General features: G+C 39.2%; 1 protein-coding gene across 5 annotated transcripts in view; it reads right to left on the bottom strand.

Annotated features, from left to right (window-relative positions):
* The window catches only part of CCDC191 (coiled-coil domain containing 191), a 90,300-nt gene extending 72,856 nt beyond the window's left edge, over positions 1-17,444 (bottom strand). For 2 of the 5 annotated variants that reach the window (XM_047874264.1, XM_047874267.1), the window contains exons 1-5: positions 17,251-17,444; positions 15,101-15,139; positions 8,195-8,336; positions 4,500-4,640; positions 333-511 (exon numbers count right to left, since the gene is read on the bottom strand). In XM_047874264.1, the coding sequence (XP_047730220.1) occupies positions 333-511; positions 4,500-4,640; positions 8,195-8,336; positions 15,101-15,139; positions 17,251-17,340 (591 nt within the window). In that variant the 5' untranslated portion in view covers positions 17,341-17,444. Of the gene's footprint in view, positions 1-332; positions 512-4,499; positions 4,641-8,194; positions 8,337-15,100; positions 15,140-17,250 lie in introns of those variants that run through there. The other 3 variants (XM_047874266.1, XM_047874269.1, XM_047874268.1) reach the window with 2 other exon arrangements.
* Positions 17,445-17,492: the final 48 nt, after the last annotated feature.

Raw genomic sequence — 17,492 nt, 5'->3', positions numbered from 1 at the left:
ATGTCACAGTTCAAAAACCAAATTCAAGCAAAACCAATCTACATATTTATAATAGAAAATATCACATACAAACTAATATAAAGTTTAGTTCACCACTCCATTGTTCAAAATCAATTGTTCTCTTTTTTGGTTTTCTTAAATTGTTTCCTGTTCTCAGTTTATGAGCATTATTTTTCTTCTGAAGTTCTTATATTTTATTTTTATTCTTTCTAACCAAACCACAGATGGCACCCTTTTTCATAATAAAGCCTAAGTCTTTATTTAAGCTTATTAAATGTGCTACACAAAGATTGCTTCCTGTTACCCATTTTAATTTTGTTTTTCCCTCCCACCTGCTTATGTCTCATCTCCATGGTAAGGCGAGGATCCTTCTGCTGCTGCTTGTCTTGGTTTCCATTCATTCCAAGATCTTCCAACATTCCAGAATCCACCACTTCTTTATGGAGCAGATGGTCTATAAATTTTTGAACAGTGGTACTTTCCTCTTCTTCCTCCAAATAGCCACATAACTCTGGGGGAGACAGAGCAAGAACAAAAAAAGGGAAAAAAAATTTAGTACAATTTCCATATTTAAATAAATAACCTCGGTATAATAAAAATATAAAGCTGTGGGTGTTTAATAAACAGTAACTGATAATGCCAATTGGGTGAGTACAGCCCTCAGCAATTAACTACCTTCAGCTGAGAGGAAAAATGACAAATCTTCCCTCCCCAAGTCACTAAAGATTCCTTCATTGCCAAACGTAAAAGATACTATTTCAGTCTAAACATCCTTGAAGACTATTGCTTCTTTTTTACATTTTTTTTATTTTAAGTAAGCTCCACGTCCAACATGGGGTTCGAACTCCCGACCCTGAGGTTAAGAGTGATGTGCTCCACCGACTGTGCCAGCCAACTGCCCCGTCCGTTGCTTTTTTTTTTTTAATGGTTGTATTGAGGTATAATTGACATACAATAAACTGTAAATATTTAAAGCCTACCATAAGTTTTGACATATACATCTACCAGTAAAACCATCACTAAAACCAAGATAAGGAACATGTCTGTCAGCTCCAAAAGGATCCTCATGCTGATTTGCAAGTTCTTCCTCCCACTCCTCCCCACGTTCTCTGTCTTATCCCAGGCAGCCACAGACCTGCTTTCTCACACTATAAATTTACATTTTCTGGAATTTTGTATTAATTAAATCATACACTCTGTACTTTTTTCGTCAGCCTTCTTTTACTCAGCATAATTATTTTTGAGATTCATGTTATATCAATAGTTTATCACTTTTTATTGCTGATTAGTATTCCACTGTATGGGTATACCATGATTTGTTCATTTATTCAGGGATAGACATTTGGGTTGTTTCCAGATCTTGGCTATTACAAATAAAGTTGTTATAAACATGTGTGTACAAGTTTTTGTATGAACATATGCTTTCTTTTCTCTTGGGAAAATGCCTAGGAGTGGAATGGCTTGATCGTATAAGTATCTGTTTAACTTTTTAAAAAACTGTCAAACTGTTTTCCAGAGTGGTTATACAATTTCACATAATCATCAGCAGGACAGGAATGTTCCAGTTACTCCACATCCTCACCAATACTTGGTGTCATCAGTCTTCGGATACAAGCCATTTTATTAGGTATGTAGTGGTTACTCAAAGTAGTTCTAATGTGCATTTTCTTGATGGCTAGGGATAGTGAACATCGTTCTTGTTGATGTTCTGTTTAGTTCCATACATTATTGAAAATGGGGTATGAGGTTTCCAAATAATTTGGAGAATTGTTGAATTATCTATTTCTTCCTTCAACTTTGTCAGTTTTTGCTTCATATATTTTGGGGCTTTTTTGTTAGGTGTATGTATGTTTATACTTGTCCCTTTATCGTTATAAAACTCCCTTCTTTGTCCCTAGTAACAATTTTTTTTTTTGAGAGAGAGCAAGCACGAGGTGGGGAGGGGCAGAAGGCGAGGGAGAGAGAGACTCTTAAGCAGGCTCCATGCCCCGTGCAGAGCCTGATGCGGGGCTCCATCTCACTACCATGAGATCATGACCTGAGCCTGAAATCAAGTCAGACACTTAACCAACTGAGCCACCCAGTCATCCCTCTAATAACAATTTTTTAAAATTTTTGAGAGAGAGAGAGGGAGAGAGAGAGCAAGAGCGAGCAAGCATGGGAGAGGCAGAGAGAGAGAAAGAGAGAGAGGGAGAGAGAAAATCCCAAGTAGGCTCTGCACTGCCAGTACATAGCCTGATGCGGGGCTCGAATTCACAAACTGTGAGATCATGCCCTGAATTGAAATCAAGAGTCAGAGGCTTAACCAACTGAGCCACCCAGGTTCCCCAACAATTTTTTTATCTTAAGGTCTATTTTTTCTGATATTACTAAGTTGTTCTCACTTTCTTTTGGTTACTAATTGCACAGTATATCTTTTTCCAGAATTTTACTTTCAATCTATTTGTGTCTTTGAATCTAAATTGTGTAACTTGCAGACAGCATATAGTTCATATTTTAAAATCTTCGTCTTTTATTTGGAGTATTTAATCCATTTACATTAGGTGTAATTCCTGACAAGATATTTATATTTGTCATTTTGGTATTTGTTTTTTGTACATCTTATGTAAATGACCTTTGTTAGGTTGAAATTTACCTTCTATTACTAATTTGCTGAGAGTTTTTATTAGGATTGGATGTTAGATTTTGTTAAGTACTTCTGTGTCTATTGAGATAATCACATTAATCAATATTTTTGGTAATATCTTCTTTAATGGCTCCATAATACCTTTGTTCAGTTTTGATCTAAAAAATGAGGAAAACAAAACACTCTACAAGCAAAAGATGTGTGAGGGATGGTATGATACTAGATGAAAATTGCCAGTCTAAGAAATATAACGATATCTATTAGCGCCATATGAAAGGAAGTAATAGTTTCACTATATTCCATATATGCTTCAGAATAAATATGAAGTATGGAAATGCCTCACTTTAATAATGACATTAATAAATTAGAAAACATCCAGAAGGTGGCAACCAGGATAATGAGATTTAGAAATGATGTGACATAAAGAACTGTTGAGAGAACTGGTGTATTTAAGCCAGGAACATTGAAGTATATGAGATCAGATATGATTATATCACCCACAAAACAAACAAACAAACAAACAAACAAACAAACAAACAACAGTTTTCTTGGGAAAGGGAACATGATATTACTTTCTGTTGTACTAAAGGGTAAAAGTTATAGAGGACAAATTCCCAAGAGAGAATGTGTGAGGAGTAGAGCCTCACAACAGCTGAAATGGGCTCCTCCTGTCCTGGGAGCTGTACTGGCAGAGTTTTGTTTTGTTTTGTTTTTAATATTTTTTTAAAATGTTTATCTCTTTTTGAGAGAGAGAGAGAGACAGAGTGCAAGTGAGGGAGGGGCAGAGAGAGAGGGAGACACAGAATTGGAAACAGGCTCCAGGCTCTGAGCTTTCAGCACAGAGCCTGACACAGGGCTTGAACTCACGAACCGTGAGATCATGACCTGAACCGAAGTTGGACACTCAACCGACTGAGCCACCCAGGCATTCCTCTACTGGCAGAGATTATATCACTCCATGTTAGGGATACTATAGAAGGATCTCTGTCTGAGGGGGTGAAGAGGAGAGATCAGATTAGCTGATCTTGAAGGATTCCTCTAACTTTAAGAGCTCATGACTTTGTGATTCCTGGGCTGGGGATTTTGTTGATTTTGTAGAGCCCTAAACAAGAAAAATGCCGCCAGGTGAGTTTACCCAGGGTGTCTGAGTCACACATGAGGATTTGCCACCACCATCACCAGGCCTACCTTTATGCTGAAGAAAATAATATCAAATTCTGAGTACATCTGAGGAACCCTCACAAACTGGCTCTGTGCACAAGCAATAAGCTCTCTTATAAAGATATATGAAGCATTTCATAAATATAAAATGATAAAGGAATGTTTAGGGGTTTCTGGGTGGCTCAGTCAGTTAAGTGTCTTGATCTTGGCTCAGATCATGATCTCGCAGTTCATTAGATTGAGCCCTGTGTCAGGCTCTGCGATGACAGTTGGGATTCTCCCTGGCCCTCTTTCTTTGACTCCCACCCCGGCTTGTGTGCACTCTCTCTCTCTCTCTGTCTCTCTCTCCCTGTCTCTCTCTCTCAAAAATAGAAAAATTTTAAAAAATGATACAAGAATGTTTAAATGTAGCCCCTATCAAAGTAAGGAGTCATTCAACAATACATGGGAAGACACTCAAATAGCATGCATTGGTATTATAATCAAAAGAAGAATTACAAACAATACTTTTAATTTGAAAAACATTATGAATTTACTGAGGATATAGGTAAGTAATTTAAATTGAACCAAGAAAAATTAAAGCTAATTATAAAACTAAGCAAAAACACAGAAAAGTCAAATAATATATCATGTATTATTCCAAACAATTAAAAAGATTTCTTAGATACATTTATTAGATGTTAAAGCTTAAAACAATCAGACAAGTTCTTACCATCAAACCTGTCATATTTCGAATGCCCAGTGGCTTCCGGCACAGAAGGGATATTTGATACCGTGTCTTTAGCATCTTCACCATCACTTGCTAGTTCTTGCTTAAGTTTGGTGTCTAACCAGTTGTTGACTAGCTCCTGAGCTATCAGTGAAACAAAAAATCTTTTTAGTATTTCAATTACTTCAGATACTTTCTTCATTCACTGTTTTCATTCATTCAATAAATATTAATTGAGCATCTAACGTGTCAAGTACTGCACTAGATGCTGTGAATAGAGCAGCAAACAAAACAGGACAAATAAAACCTATCACCAATGAAGTTTACATTCTAATTGGAGAAGAGAGACAATAAGTAAATCAGAAAAACAGAGCAGGAAGAGGAGAAATGATGTACAAGAAATGGAAGGTAGGTATTGATAGTTTTAAACTGGGGGGAAGGGGTCAAAGAAGGCCTCCTTGAGAAGACATTTGGGCAAAGAAGAGAAGAAAGTGAAGGAGTGAGCCATATGGACATGTAAGGCAATATTATTCCATGTAGAGGGAAAGCAAGTGCAAAGGCCCCACGGAAGAGAACGTCTAGAGTATTGGAGAAATAGCAAGGAGGCAGTGTAGAAAGGAGTGAGTGAAGGGGGAATGTAGGAGACGACGTAAAGAGGTAACATGCGGATCAGGTTTAGAGCAGTAATTCTAGACCAGGGGTGATCCTGCCCCCGAGTAGACATTTGGCAATGTCTACAGCCATTTTTGGTTATCACAACTGGGGTAACAGAGGCCAGGTATGCTGCTAAACATCCAACAATGCACAGGACAGCCCCCACAAAAAAAAATTAGCTGGCCCAAAACATCCATAGTACTGAGGTTGAAAATCCCTTGCATAGAAGTAGGTGACACCAATTCAAAGACAATTGCAATAATCTAGGAAAAAAGTGATAGGAGCCCGGACCTAGAGTGAAAGTATTAAAAATGGTCCAATTTTAGAAAGTAATGCTTTGAGGTGGAATTGGTTTGCCGATATATGATATGGGAATTGAGAGAAAGAAATCTATAAGGTTTTTGGCCTAAGCAACTGTAAAAATGGAGATGCCATTTACTGAGACAAGGAAGGCCAAGGGCAAAGCAGGTTTGGAGAGAAGATCAGGGATTCAGTTTTAGACTAGTTTGGTTTGAAATGCTTATGAGACATACAAACAAGAAATGTCAAATAAGAATGTCAAAGAGGCATTGGCTATATCACTCTCGATTTCAGGGAAGAGGTCCAAGACGAAGAAATAAGTGTGGGTGTTGCCAGCATACGGACAGTATTTAAAGCCATAGAAGTGGACAAGATCGCCGAAGGAGGAAGATGGATAGAGGATTGGTTCCAGGAATAAGCTCTGAACACCTCCAGTGTTTAGGGGCTAAAGAGCTGAAGCAGAAGCAGGAAAGCAGACTAGGAAGGAGAGGCCCATTGAGGTAACAGGAAAATCAAACAGTGTGACATCCTGGCAGCCAAATTCCTAGTGATATTCAGAAAATCTTCTTAAATGGATAGGTATGGGAGAAAATGTCTACTTTAGCATGACCTTCATCACTATCATCATTATCAGACAGCTCTATGGGTAGGTCAGAGAGCTTTCAAAAAGGAAAAGTATATATTTCACCACTATCTTCATCGTTATTACCATTATCACACAGCTCTGAGAGAATGAAATGTTTATTACATGAAATGATGCCAAAAGGCATTTAATACAGCTGGCAATGCATATCATATAAAACAGAAAAAAATGAATCAAGGTAGTAGAAACTAAGTGTGAAAAGTATACTCGTAACAAATATCACTGGCTTTCAGAGGCAGGAAGAGAAAGGGGACAGATATTTACTGAGTAACCCTGTGTACAGTAATACATGCAGTTATGTGTATAATAATTTATGTGTAGACTAACTCAGATCTGCTAAATGTCATTCATTAGTAAACAGGGGTTTAGTATGAAGTACCCCAAAAGAAAAAAGAAAGGGAACTTCTCTTAGAGGGTTCAACTGTAGGAATACCTCATGTTGGATCAGAGGCTCTAAGGCTACATTAAGCAGAATTTCTCAAAGAATGTTCCTCAGAACATTGGTTCTTATTGAATATTAACAGATGGTTGATGAGAAAAGAAAAAAGGATATAAACCTTTGAAAACCATGTTCTGTCCATATACTAGTACTTTCTAATGTGTATCACTAATTCTTCAAGATATGAATATGGATTTCAGGATAAAAAGAGTTTCATGGTAAAGGGAGCTTGGGAAATGGGTTAAGTAAACACTATTTTGTGCATTCCCACTAGTGGATTAGGAGATAGGGTGGGCAAGATGTAGCCTTGCCAATTTCTGAATCAATCTCCTTTCTCCATCTCCAATACTACGAACCACCAAGATCAAGTGCCATTACTGCTCACCCAGACCACTGCAACAGCCTCCCACTTGTCTCCCTTTTCCCTCCTTTTCTTCCTTATGATCCATTCTTCATATAATTCAAATACTGTGCTGCTAAACCTCTGCTTAAAACCCTTCAATGTCTTCTTATACTCAGAATAAAGTCTAAATTCTTTTCCCAGGCCTATAAGGGCCCTATGTAATATGTCTTCTGCTCACTCCTGCAAGCTCATCTTCATTGGGAAGCTCCGGCCACACTGCTCTTCCTTCAGTTCCTTGAGCACACCAAGCTTGTCTGTACTTCAACTCTTGATGCTGTCTTTCCCTCTGTCTGGGATGCCCTTCCTCCATCACCAGTTGGCTGGCTCCTTCTTATTATTCAGGTGAAAACTGGAATGATTTATCATTACCTAATAATTCTTTCAGTTTTCTTTATTCTCACACTAAAACATATACCCCATGAAAGCAAGGGCTTTGCCTCTCTTGTTCATAACCTGTTCCTCCAGTATCTAAAATAGTACCTGGCTCAGAGTACTAATTGTATATATATATTGACATGTATATAATATATAAAATAAATATATATTTTGTTACAAATGTATAAATTTTCATTATAAATAAATTATATAGATATACAAATAATCATACATATAAAAGAATAATTATATATATGTTTTTTGAACGAAGACATAATCTGAATAAATGGAGACATAGATAATCCAAATGGAAGCTGGCTTCCAGGAGATGGCCACTCTGACTTTCCTCCTAACCTCTGTGGCTTCTCTTTTCCAGTCCTCTTTGCTGGTTCCTCCTGATCTCTTCATCCCTAAGTGCTGGAGTTTCTCAGAGCATGAGAAACTAAAATACTAAATTCCAGAGGAGTAAATGCTTTGGGAAGGTAGGGAGGTTAGATGAGGTTTAGACTCTCTTCATAAGGAATAAAGTGGATTTACAAACTAGCGGTCAAATTATCTCATAATACTAGATGAAGTTATCATGCTGTCTTCTGTGTAACAGGACTAATACCTTACAGCACTCACCAGTTAGCTGTGCCGTATCAAACTGCCTCTGAATGTGGTTCTATTTCAGGAGACAAAATGGGCCTTAAATAGAGCACTACTTGTAATACTGGAGTTTACTCCAGAGTAGATTAGTTTCAGGAAGATAGAAAGACACAAAAATTAACAGCAAGAGAAAGAAAAGTTTCCATTCTGTACTTTGAAATGCATTACAGGTTATGCTTTAATAAACTGTATTCTAAAGAACTGTTAACATTGCAGCAAAAAATGTATTCTCTTACCTTCTGCATAGACTTCATCATGATCCTCTATTTGCTCAGGTGTTTCCAAATCTATGATATGGCTCCAAAGCCTTCTGGATAAATCAGAATTTCTAGCAGAGAATGCTTTTGAAACTGCAAATTCTGAGGCTTTCTCCACCCTCTTCAATATAACAGAAAAAAGAAATCCATTAAGATGACAACTTTGTCCAGGGCTAAAGAATTTTTCTCCTGCTCATGAAACTGATTTTCTATCAACTACTAAAATACTTCCATTTTTCCATTTTTGAAGGAACTCTGAGGTGTAAACACCCCAAATAATTTCATTTTTTAAACATGAAATTAACTACAATATTTTGCCAAATTTTAACAGGTATTCACAATGCTTATATTTGAACAAAAGATTATTTAGACTGTAGATAATTTTTGTTTAGAGCATTAGTGATGGGATCCTGACACCTGGATTATTTTATTTCAAATAAAAAATAGAATATTTTATTAGCTTCAACGCCACTAGGATTTGCATACGAATATGAACCAGAGGCAGCGTAGCTATACTTCTTTAAATTACTACCCCTGAAATGAACCTCCCATCATATGTTAAACAAACTATAGGCTCAATAAAATTGGGATAGAACCACTGAACGGTAGTCATCCAGAATGTTTTAATTCAACAGTAAAACGTGGCCCAATTCATGGGATTGGTGGAGGTGGGCAAACTGTGTTCACATTTTCATTTATCTGCACAACAAAAAATAATTTATTTTACAACTAAATCCCTGACTTTCCCCCTCCCCACAGACTTGCTTTCCTCAACACCTGGTAGTAACAATTCCACTTTTTTAGTTTTCAGGATGAAAACCCTGTAGTCCTTCTTGAACATAGTCTCTCCCTCTCACCCCACATCCAATTGGTCAGGAAATCTGTTGACTCTATTTTCAAACTATATCCAGGATCTGACCCCTTCTGGTCACCTCTACTGCTATCACCTGGTCCAAGGCACTGCAATTTCCTGACAGATTTTCTGTGATAGTCTCCCATCACAGCAGATAGTCCCTTTAAAATGAAAGCCATAACATAACTCCACTCAAAATTCTTAAATTGTTCTTGGGGCGCCTGGGCGGCTCAGTCGGTTGAGCATCCGACTTCAACTTGGGTCGTGATCTCGCGGTTTGTGGGTTCGAGCTCCACATCAGGCTCTGTGCTGACAGCTCGGAGCCTGGAGCCTGCTGTGGATTCTGTGTCTCCCTCACTTTCTGCCCCTCCCCCACTCGTGCTCTCTCTGAAATAAATAAACATTAAAAAAAAAAAAAAACAACCTCTTCAATTGTTCTGTATTTTACTCAGAATAAAAGTCAAAGTCCTTCCAATGTGCTTCATGGTCCTGTACCATGAGGCCCTTGGTGAACTCTCCAACCTTCTTGTTTGCTACATCCCATTGCTCACTCAACTTCAGCCACACCCATCTACTGGTTCATTCCTCTTCACATATGCCAAGCATGGTCCCACCTCAGGGCCTTTGCACTTGTTTCCCCTCTGCTGAACTGCTCTCCCTCGATAGCCAAACAACTCTTTCCCTTGCCTCCTCAAGTCTTTACTCAAATATCACCTTTGTCCTAAGTCCTTCTCGAACTACACTACATGAAAGGAAGGTAACCACCCTCCTTGTGGCTCTCCCTATTCTCCTTCTCTGCTCTTTCTCTGTAGCACTTATGACCTTATATTTTACCATTTATTGTCTCCCCTAAGTAGAATGTGAGCAGACATTTTTGTCCTTTTCATGCATGAAACCCCCAGTACATGTAACAGATGCCCCATAAATTTTTGTTGAAAAAAGGAATACATGCAGGATTTATTTTAAAAAGCTAAACTTTCCCAAAGTTTATATTGTTGCCTGACCTATTTTGGAAATGATTTTTCCTCTTGCTCTTCATGGAAAAACTGGTAGTACCTCTGCCAAAATTTGCCAGGGACTTTACCTTTTAAATTCTCAAGGATTTCATATATTAAGTTTGAATTAGAAACAGAGGAATAAAACTGAAAAGCCAAAGGTAATTTGAAAAAGATGTGGAAAATAGAACACACAGGAAAAGATAGGAATCAGAAGAAAACACAATCTAATCAGGGTTAAAATAAAGAAAATATCATTCACTCATTATGAGGTCACTCGGGAGAGATCTGTTTCCCACATTATTTCTTGGTCTCTGATGTGCCCAAATTTATGATGGTCAATATGCCATTCAGTAGATGGTCACAATTCGCTGGGCATATAGTCCTTCCCTTTAAGGTTTTAACATTCTAAGACAGCATGATGAATTTCACATATTCTGTAGGTTTGTAGATGCTATATACATATATATGTAAATAATGTGCAAATAAAATAGATCAACTTTCAGTTTTTAAACCAACATTCACAAACAAAAAGTAAACAAACCCAGATCGTAGACTCAGTTCCTCAGGCTATGAATGAAAGAAAGAACTCTGTATGGTATGTCATCTCATGTGAGTTAGAATTTGTATAGATTCTTATCAAAGGAGGTAGAGAACTTGGAGATGGGGAAGACTGATTTAGAATTTGTACAGATTCTTATTAAAGGAGGTAGAGAACTTGGAGATAGGGAAGACTGATTTGGGTACTAAAGAAGGGCACAGACCGATAACTTACAAGGAAGGGAGTAAAGAGAAATGTCTGCTCAGCTCTGACAAAGCAAGTGTTTGGGATATCACTTAAAATGAAAATTTGGGGAAAAAATAGATGATACTAAGGATTAGAAATTGTCTGTATTCCTTGTTTAAAATATTACATCTTTACCATTTCTTTCAAAATAAATATGTGAGAAATGGAAGAGGTTTATCTTAAGTTATATTTCACTAAAACAAACAGTGTCAACTTAACAACTTATTCTTTAAGTAAGTTGGTTGAAGGATTGAAGGCGAGCTTTGTTCCTACTACCTTAGTGGACGTTAAGGGGAAAACAAAACTAAAAGTGACTTTTCAGAGAGTTCACTTTCATCTACCTACCTATTTATTGTTTCATATGCCATGTGTGCAAGAAAAAACTCATAGTTCTAAAGTAACGCAGGGTGATTACATAGAAAACCTGAAAACCTGAACAGAGTTACTTGAATAGTAAAGTTACTCAGTAATTATGTTACATGCAAGTATATAATTTGTAAAGGAACTATCTCAATTATTCCCATGATCTTATAAATGCTCAATATGAGCTCCTCATGTCCCACAGCACACATCAATCCCACTGTCCACCCAATGGCAGAAACAACAGCTACAATGGACTCCAATTTCCTCAACGTTGGGAGGTACAAGCACAAGGTTCTTAATATACCCTCAAGTACAAACTGCATGTTTATATATAATAGTTTCAGGAGTAAGATATTTTTGAAACTGCCCAATTCTTTTTTCATCACTCTGTATATAAGCAAATGCTTGATGCTGTTTCTGTTGTGTATGAATGCCAAAATAATTCCAAAGAAAAAAGTATTAGATAAAATGGGATTAGGTGGTTGAGGTGGGTGAGGGGAAGCTATTCACTGAGAGGTGCATCTCAAGCTGAGCTTTAAGGGAAGGATCTGGATTGACCCCCCCACACACACACACCAGAGAGGAATGATATTCCAGGCCGGGGGGGGGGGGGGGGTTGGGGGAGATCAGTGTAAGTCAAAGTGAAGGTAAGATAGATGGGAAGGAGACCAGCCTGACAGCAGTCACACAGAGTATCAGCAAAGGGGCTGTTACAGGTTGATTGATATTATAGGTACATTGACAGAGAGACTTAAACACCCATCTAGAATTTACAGAGTTTCATTGGATGGCATGCAGAATCACTGAAGGTTCAAGAATAGAGAATCAATGAAAATGTTTAGAAAGCTTAACTATCAAAGTAACAGAATGCACAGGAGTAAAAAGATGAGTCAGTGTATCAAATCAGGATGAGGATAAATTATAAATCATAGTGAACTGTTGGCATTTTGGGTGAGCTCCCCTAGAACTCACAGTTCTACTCAAGCATCTGCCTGATTCTAAGTGACTTCAACATCTCTGAGGAAGACTCACCAACATTTCAGCCTCAGGGTTTGCTTGATCTCTATTCCAATGGCCTTCCCCTAAACTGTACTTCAGCAACCTACCGACATGGTCATCCTGCACTACATCACGCAGAATTTCCCACTGTTCAGCCCCAAAGCTGATAACCCCTTTCCCCTCATCAGCCTCCTGTCCATTGGCCTCTTTTGCTCCCCCTCCTCCACTAGATTGGTGTTGCACCTAAACAAGTCCTTAGTCACTATATGTCTTCTCCTCCCAACTTAGGAGTCCTTTAAAAGGTCCTCTCCTTCCTACTCTGCATGGATATTCAGCTACTGTCTTACATAAGCCTCAAATCTCTTGTATCTTTGTCTCTCCAATGAGAATTTTTAAGTCTGGATCAATCTGATCTGTCAATTTTTGGTATCACATAAGATTTTAGTTACCTGCTTTAGCCAAGTCCTCAGTGCTGCCTGGTGATCTTTTCTGTTCTCAAGAAAGCCCTTTCTCAAACTTCACTATGCTCCACACCTTTTCCTGATACCTCTTCCCCCTTCTTCCATGTAACAAGGTCTAAGCTGATTTTGAGATGGTGGTCCACTTAAGGGGATTTGAAGTCTTAGGTCCGGAGGTTGTAACTGTTTAGGGTACATCCAGAGTTGAGATACAGTAGGGAACAAAATTAGAGAAGAAGACAGGAATGAACAGAAAAATAATAGGAGAAGCAAGAGAAGCCTGTTACAAAAAGGTAAGGAGAGGATTTCTAGAATAAAAAAAGTGATAACTGTATCAAACAAATCTTACAAAGTTTGAGAATGAAGAAGATAACAGAGGATTGATCAGGAAGTCATTTATAAGAACCATTTCTGTGGTGAGAAACAAAAACAGGGAGGGAAATTACTGTAGACACCAGAGGATAATAAAAATGAAAGGGCAGGGAGTCTAGGCTATACACCCAAAGACACTAGGTAACAACAAGCTGTACCACAATCAGAATGGAATGCGGGGTCAAGTAAGGACTTACTGGGGGGTTTTCCTGAGATGGAAGATTTGAGGGCATAACTGAGACAGAGCTACTGCACAAGTTTTAGAAGAATGATAAAAGATCTAACTGATGAAGCTGTCAACCGCATAAAAGAGGAAAATGGTGTAGAAAGTCAGAGCACAATTTTATCCTTCTGTGTCACTTAAATCTTCCCCTCTGGAGGAGACGGTAACTAAATGTGCAACTAAGCCCTGCAGGGGTCTGGCACTGAACTCTCAGCACTGACATGTAAACTAAGTAAGCCTAATATGAGGCTGAGGAGTGGGCTTCCCAGAGGCTAGCGTCCACAATGGCAGGTCCATTTTAGCTGTCTTCTAAGTCAGACCTTCCGCAGGAGCCAGCAGGCCTTCTCTGGCCCATCTATATTAGTGTCCCCCACCACATGGTTCTATTACATCTTTAATTCTCCCAACAGTTTTAAGTAAGTTGTTTAACCCCTGCTGGACTATTAACTCTGGGAAGGCAGAGAGTACCTGCCCCAAGCACTATTTTATCTTCAGTGTCCAACAGAGTGCACTGGTATCTAGAAGGCACTTCATAAATACTGTCTGGATAAATAACATTGATTACATCTAGCCTAGGTTCCATCTGGCCTGGTGCTCATAATGCCTGTCAATTTAGGTAAGTAATAGCTCTTCAAAATACTAACAGGCAGAATGATATTTTCCCAGGAAAATGCTGCATGACTTTGAAACATATGCTGCACAAATGAATTGAGTATGGCAAGTTGCCAAGCTGACACTCAGAGGCAGGCACCTGAAGTAGTTTAATGGTACTTTCAACTTAAATGGTACTTGCATTCAAAAATATACATTTCAGGCCTGGAAGAACGCTCAGAAAGTTACCTAATCCAATCCCCTCATCATAGAATGCTCAAACATATTCTTCATTAGTCTAACATCAAGTGGCCTTTCAGAATCCACTTGAATACCTCCATTGATAGAAAATACATCTCTTTGGGGTGCCTGGGTGGCTCAGTCGGTTGAGTCTCCGACTTTTGCTCAGGTCATGATCTCCTGGTTCGCGGGTTCAAGACCCATGTTGGACTCTGTGCTGACAGCTGGGAGCCTGGAGCCTGCTTTGGATTCTGTGTCTCCCTCTCTGCCCCTCCCCTGCTCATGCTCTGTCTCTGTCCCTCTCTCAAAAATAAATAAACATTAAAAAACAAAAAAGAAAACACATCTCTTTAGGAGAATGCCCTCTCCATGTTTGGATCCCTCCAGTCATTAGAAAATTCTTATGATGCATGCATAGCTTTCACCTAATGCATTGGTCCCATAGGTCAGTGTAACTACAGGACAGTCTTTCCAATATCTTAGGAAGGCTGCCACATCCTCTCTTACAGCTTCTCCTCTCCTGCTCCTTTAATCTTCTTCACGTGATCCTCACAGCATTTGAAAGAGTATGTCTATATTCATTTTCTTGTCATTCACACTTTCATGAGAAGCAACAGAATGAAAAAAAAATACTAAAGAATATAAAACTAAAGCAACAGGGGTGCCTGGGTGGCTCAGTCAGTTAAGCATCCGACTTTGGCTCAGGTTGTGATCTCACGGCTTGTGAGTTTGGGCCCTACATCAGGCTCTGTGCTGACAGCTTAAAGCCTGGACCCCCTTCGAATTCTGTGTCTCCCTCTCTCTCTGCTCCTCCCCCACTCATGCTCTATCTCTCTCTCCTTCAAAAATAAATAAAAACATTAAAAAAATGTTTAAAAAAACACAACTAAGGCAACGTAGTTAACATGAGAATAAAAACTGCAAAATGGAGATTAGTATTCCTTTCCATCTGATTATGTCTGACTCTTAACTGTCTTCCTATCTTAACTGTGCAATATCCTTACCTTAATCCAGTGCTCCACATTGTCAGGGTCAAAGGCAGGCTGTAGATAATATATACAGAATATTAATACACAGCAATAACTTTATCAACTTTGCCTTTTTAATCTATCCTTCTGACTAAAGCATATGGAAAAGTGTCCTTTTTCTTTCCTCAAGGCATTTCATTAACAAGTTAAGCAAGAAAAGAACACAGAGATGGTCAGAGGAAAAAACACGGAGCCTTCTCTGGGACATCTTCTGTTTTTGTCTCCTGCCTAGGCCCACCTGGAGATTCTGATTTAATTGGTCTGGAATAGGCCCCAGGTGTCAGTATTTTTTTTTTTTTTTTAAAGCTCTCCAGAACCAAAATAGAGGAATGATAGATATGATATTCCTTATAAAAACCCAAACAAGCGCCAATTCATGAGCCAAATCATTCAAATATCATGGAAGCAAATCTGCTTGGAGAAGGGTATGCCCCTTTCCCTGGGCCCCTCTTTTCAAGAATGACCTGTAGCCAGGGGCTTTCCTATCTTACCTACAGCAGGAATATTATTTGGTCCAAAAAGAACTAGGGAGGGGAGGCGGTGCATATCATGAGGGATAAGCAATCTTCGACTGTTTTACAAAGCTGAAAATGAAGTAAAGATCACAAATATTTTTACCCATGTCAGTCAGATATCAATATGAAATTAGAAACCAGACCAGAAAGACACTTCCTTTCTTCACTCTCTGTAACTCGTAGAAGCTTGTAGAATTCCCTCTAATAGTCACTTAACAAATAGAGGTAAGTATTTGCTTTGCTAATAATTCAGGTGGGTCTTTAAATAAAGAAGGGAATATCTCAACTAACATACTGTCACACAGAGGAAGGAAAGGTATAATACTCTCTCACATAATACGTCACCTTCACAGCACCTCAAGATAACTAATCAACGCAGCTGGACAACTGAGTGGCTTTTTCACTGCAACAAAGAGCTGATGCTATTAAAACAACTGAACCTCAAGACGCTCTCGTGCTTTTACATTTTTATCCTCCAGGCAGTTACAATGAGCACTGGCAGCAAAAATCCTTCCTTTTTGGAGTCTTAAGAAATTGACCCAAATTTTTACCTTTCATCATCAAGTCTATACCAATAACCTATTTGAGATCCAATCTATTGTGAAACTACTACATTACAATATGAGCAGACTCTGTTTCCAAGTCTAATGCTCCTACCTCCACCCTCCCGTATTCTGGGCAAAATATTCACCAAGTGGACTACGTCCGGTGCATTATTTAGCTAGTATATTTAAAATAAACTGCAAGCTCAATTGCCTAGAGCCCTAAGAAAGGTCACTTTGTCTATAGAATATATTTTTTTAAGAAAGTGTAACTTGAGGGTGAAAACAGCTGGTGAAACTGCTCAGGACCTGAAAGCTGAGAAGCCACTCCATTTTAGTACTCTCACATTTAAAGCATTTATTTTTGTGACTGTTAAAAAGGTAGTCTGTGGACGGCACACACCGTGTGACTGTGACTTTGCACATGGCATTTGCGTATGCTTCAAGTTTAAAATGGGGTTATCAGTTATCCATGTCTTTGGATGCTAATGCATCCAAGGAGGTAACAGATATAAAAAGGAATTATTTTTCTGAATGTTGGTGAATTCAGAAATTTTTAAGTGAATCAAGTATTGGTCTGTCCAATATCCACTTGCATTCTTGAGTTCATTTTTTATAATTTATGTAAAATTAGAAGGGGAGGACTCTGAGGCGTAGGACTTAACGTGAAGACTTTCCCCTTCCAATACAGATCTAAAATTGGAACCCCTTTTTTTAAAACAATGAAATGTGTGGGAACTTCCCTAAAATTGTGGGCGTGGGAATGGGAGGCGAGGGAATTGGCGAATTCTCTTCACCCGGATGGGTGCTACCAGACCTCTCCGGTTTGTGAAAAGCATTTGATGAAAACAGTTCTTTCACGGTACTGCCCATCAAAGCCAAAAGGTACCTAGACCCCAAAGTTCATACGCCCCCTTCCCCAGGACAATGCTGGCTCCAGGGCAGTCAAGGCAAGAGGGAGCCAAGTAAGGATGCCCCTGGGGGAAGAAGGAGGAAGCGCAGCCCGGCTCGGCTGCCCACGGGGTCGGTCCCCGCACCCCCCCCAGAGCTCCCGATTGGGATGAATCACCTTGGGACTCGGCTTCCTGGTAAATTGTTTCCAGCGATTCGGCCCCGTCCTCTTCCTTGAAGAGGACATATCCTGGGGCGCCAGCAGCATTTTCCAGGTTCAGGCCCGGACCAAGGCAAAGCTGGAAAGACCGCTCCGTTGCCAAGGCTGCTTCCGGGTTGCCCTGGGAGTTGTAGTTCCTCCGCCCGCAAAGAAGGCAGGCGTGGGGCGCCGTCGAACTACCACTCCCAGGAGGCTGTGCG

Source organism: Prionailurus viverrinus, chromosome C2 (assembly GCF_022837055.1).
Source record: "Prionailurus viverrinus isolate Anna chromosome C2, UM_Priviv_1.0, whole genome shotgun sequence".
Taxonomy (NCBI): domain Eukaryota; kingdom Metazoa; phylum Chordata; class Mammalia; order Carnivora; family Felidae; genus Prionailurus; species Prionailurus viverrinus.
The sequence above is the reverse complement of the archived record's forward strand: the minus strand, read 5'-3'. Positions and strand labels throughout refer to the sequence as shown.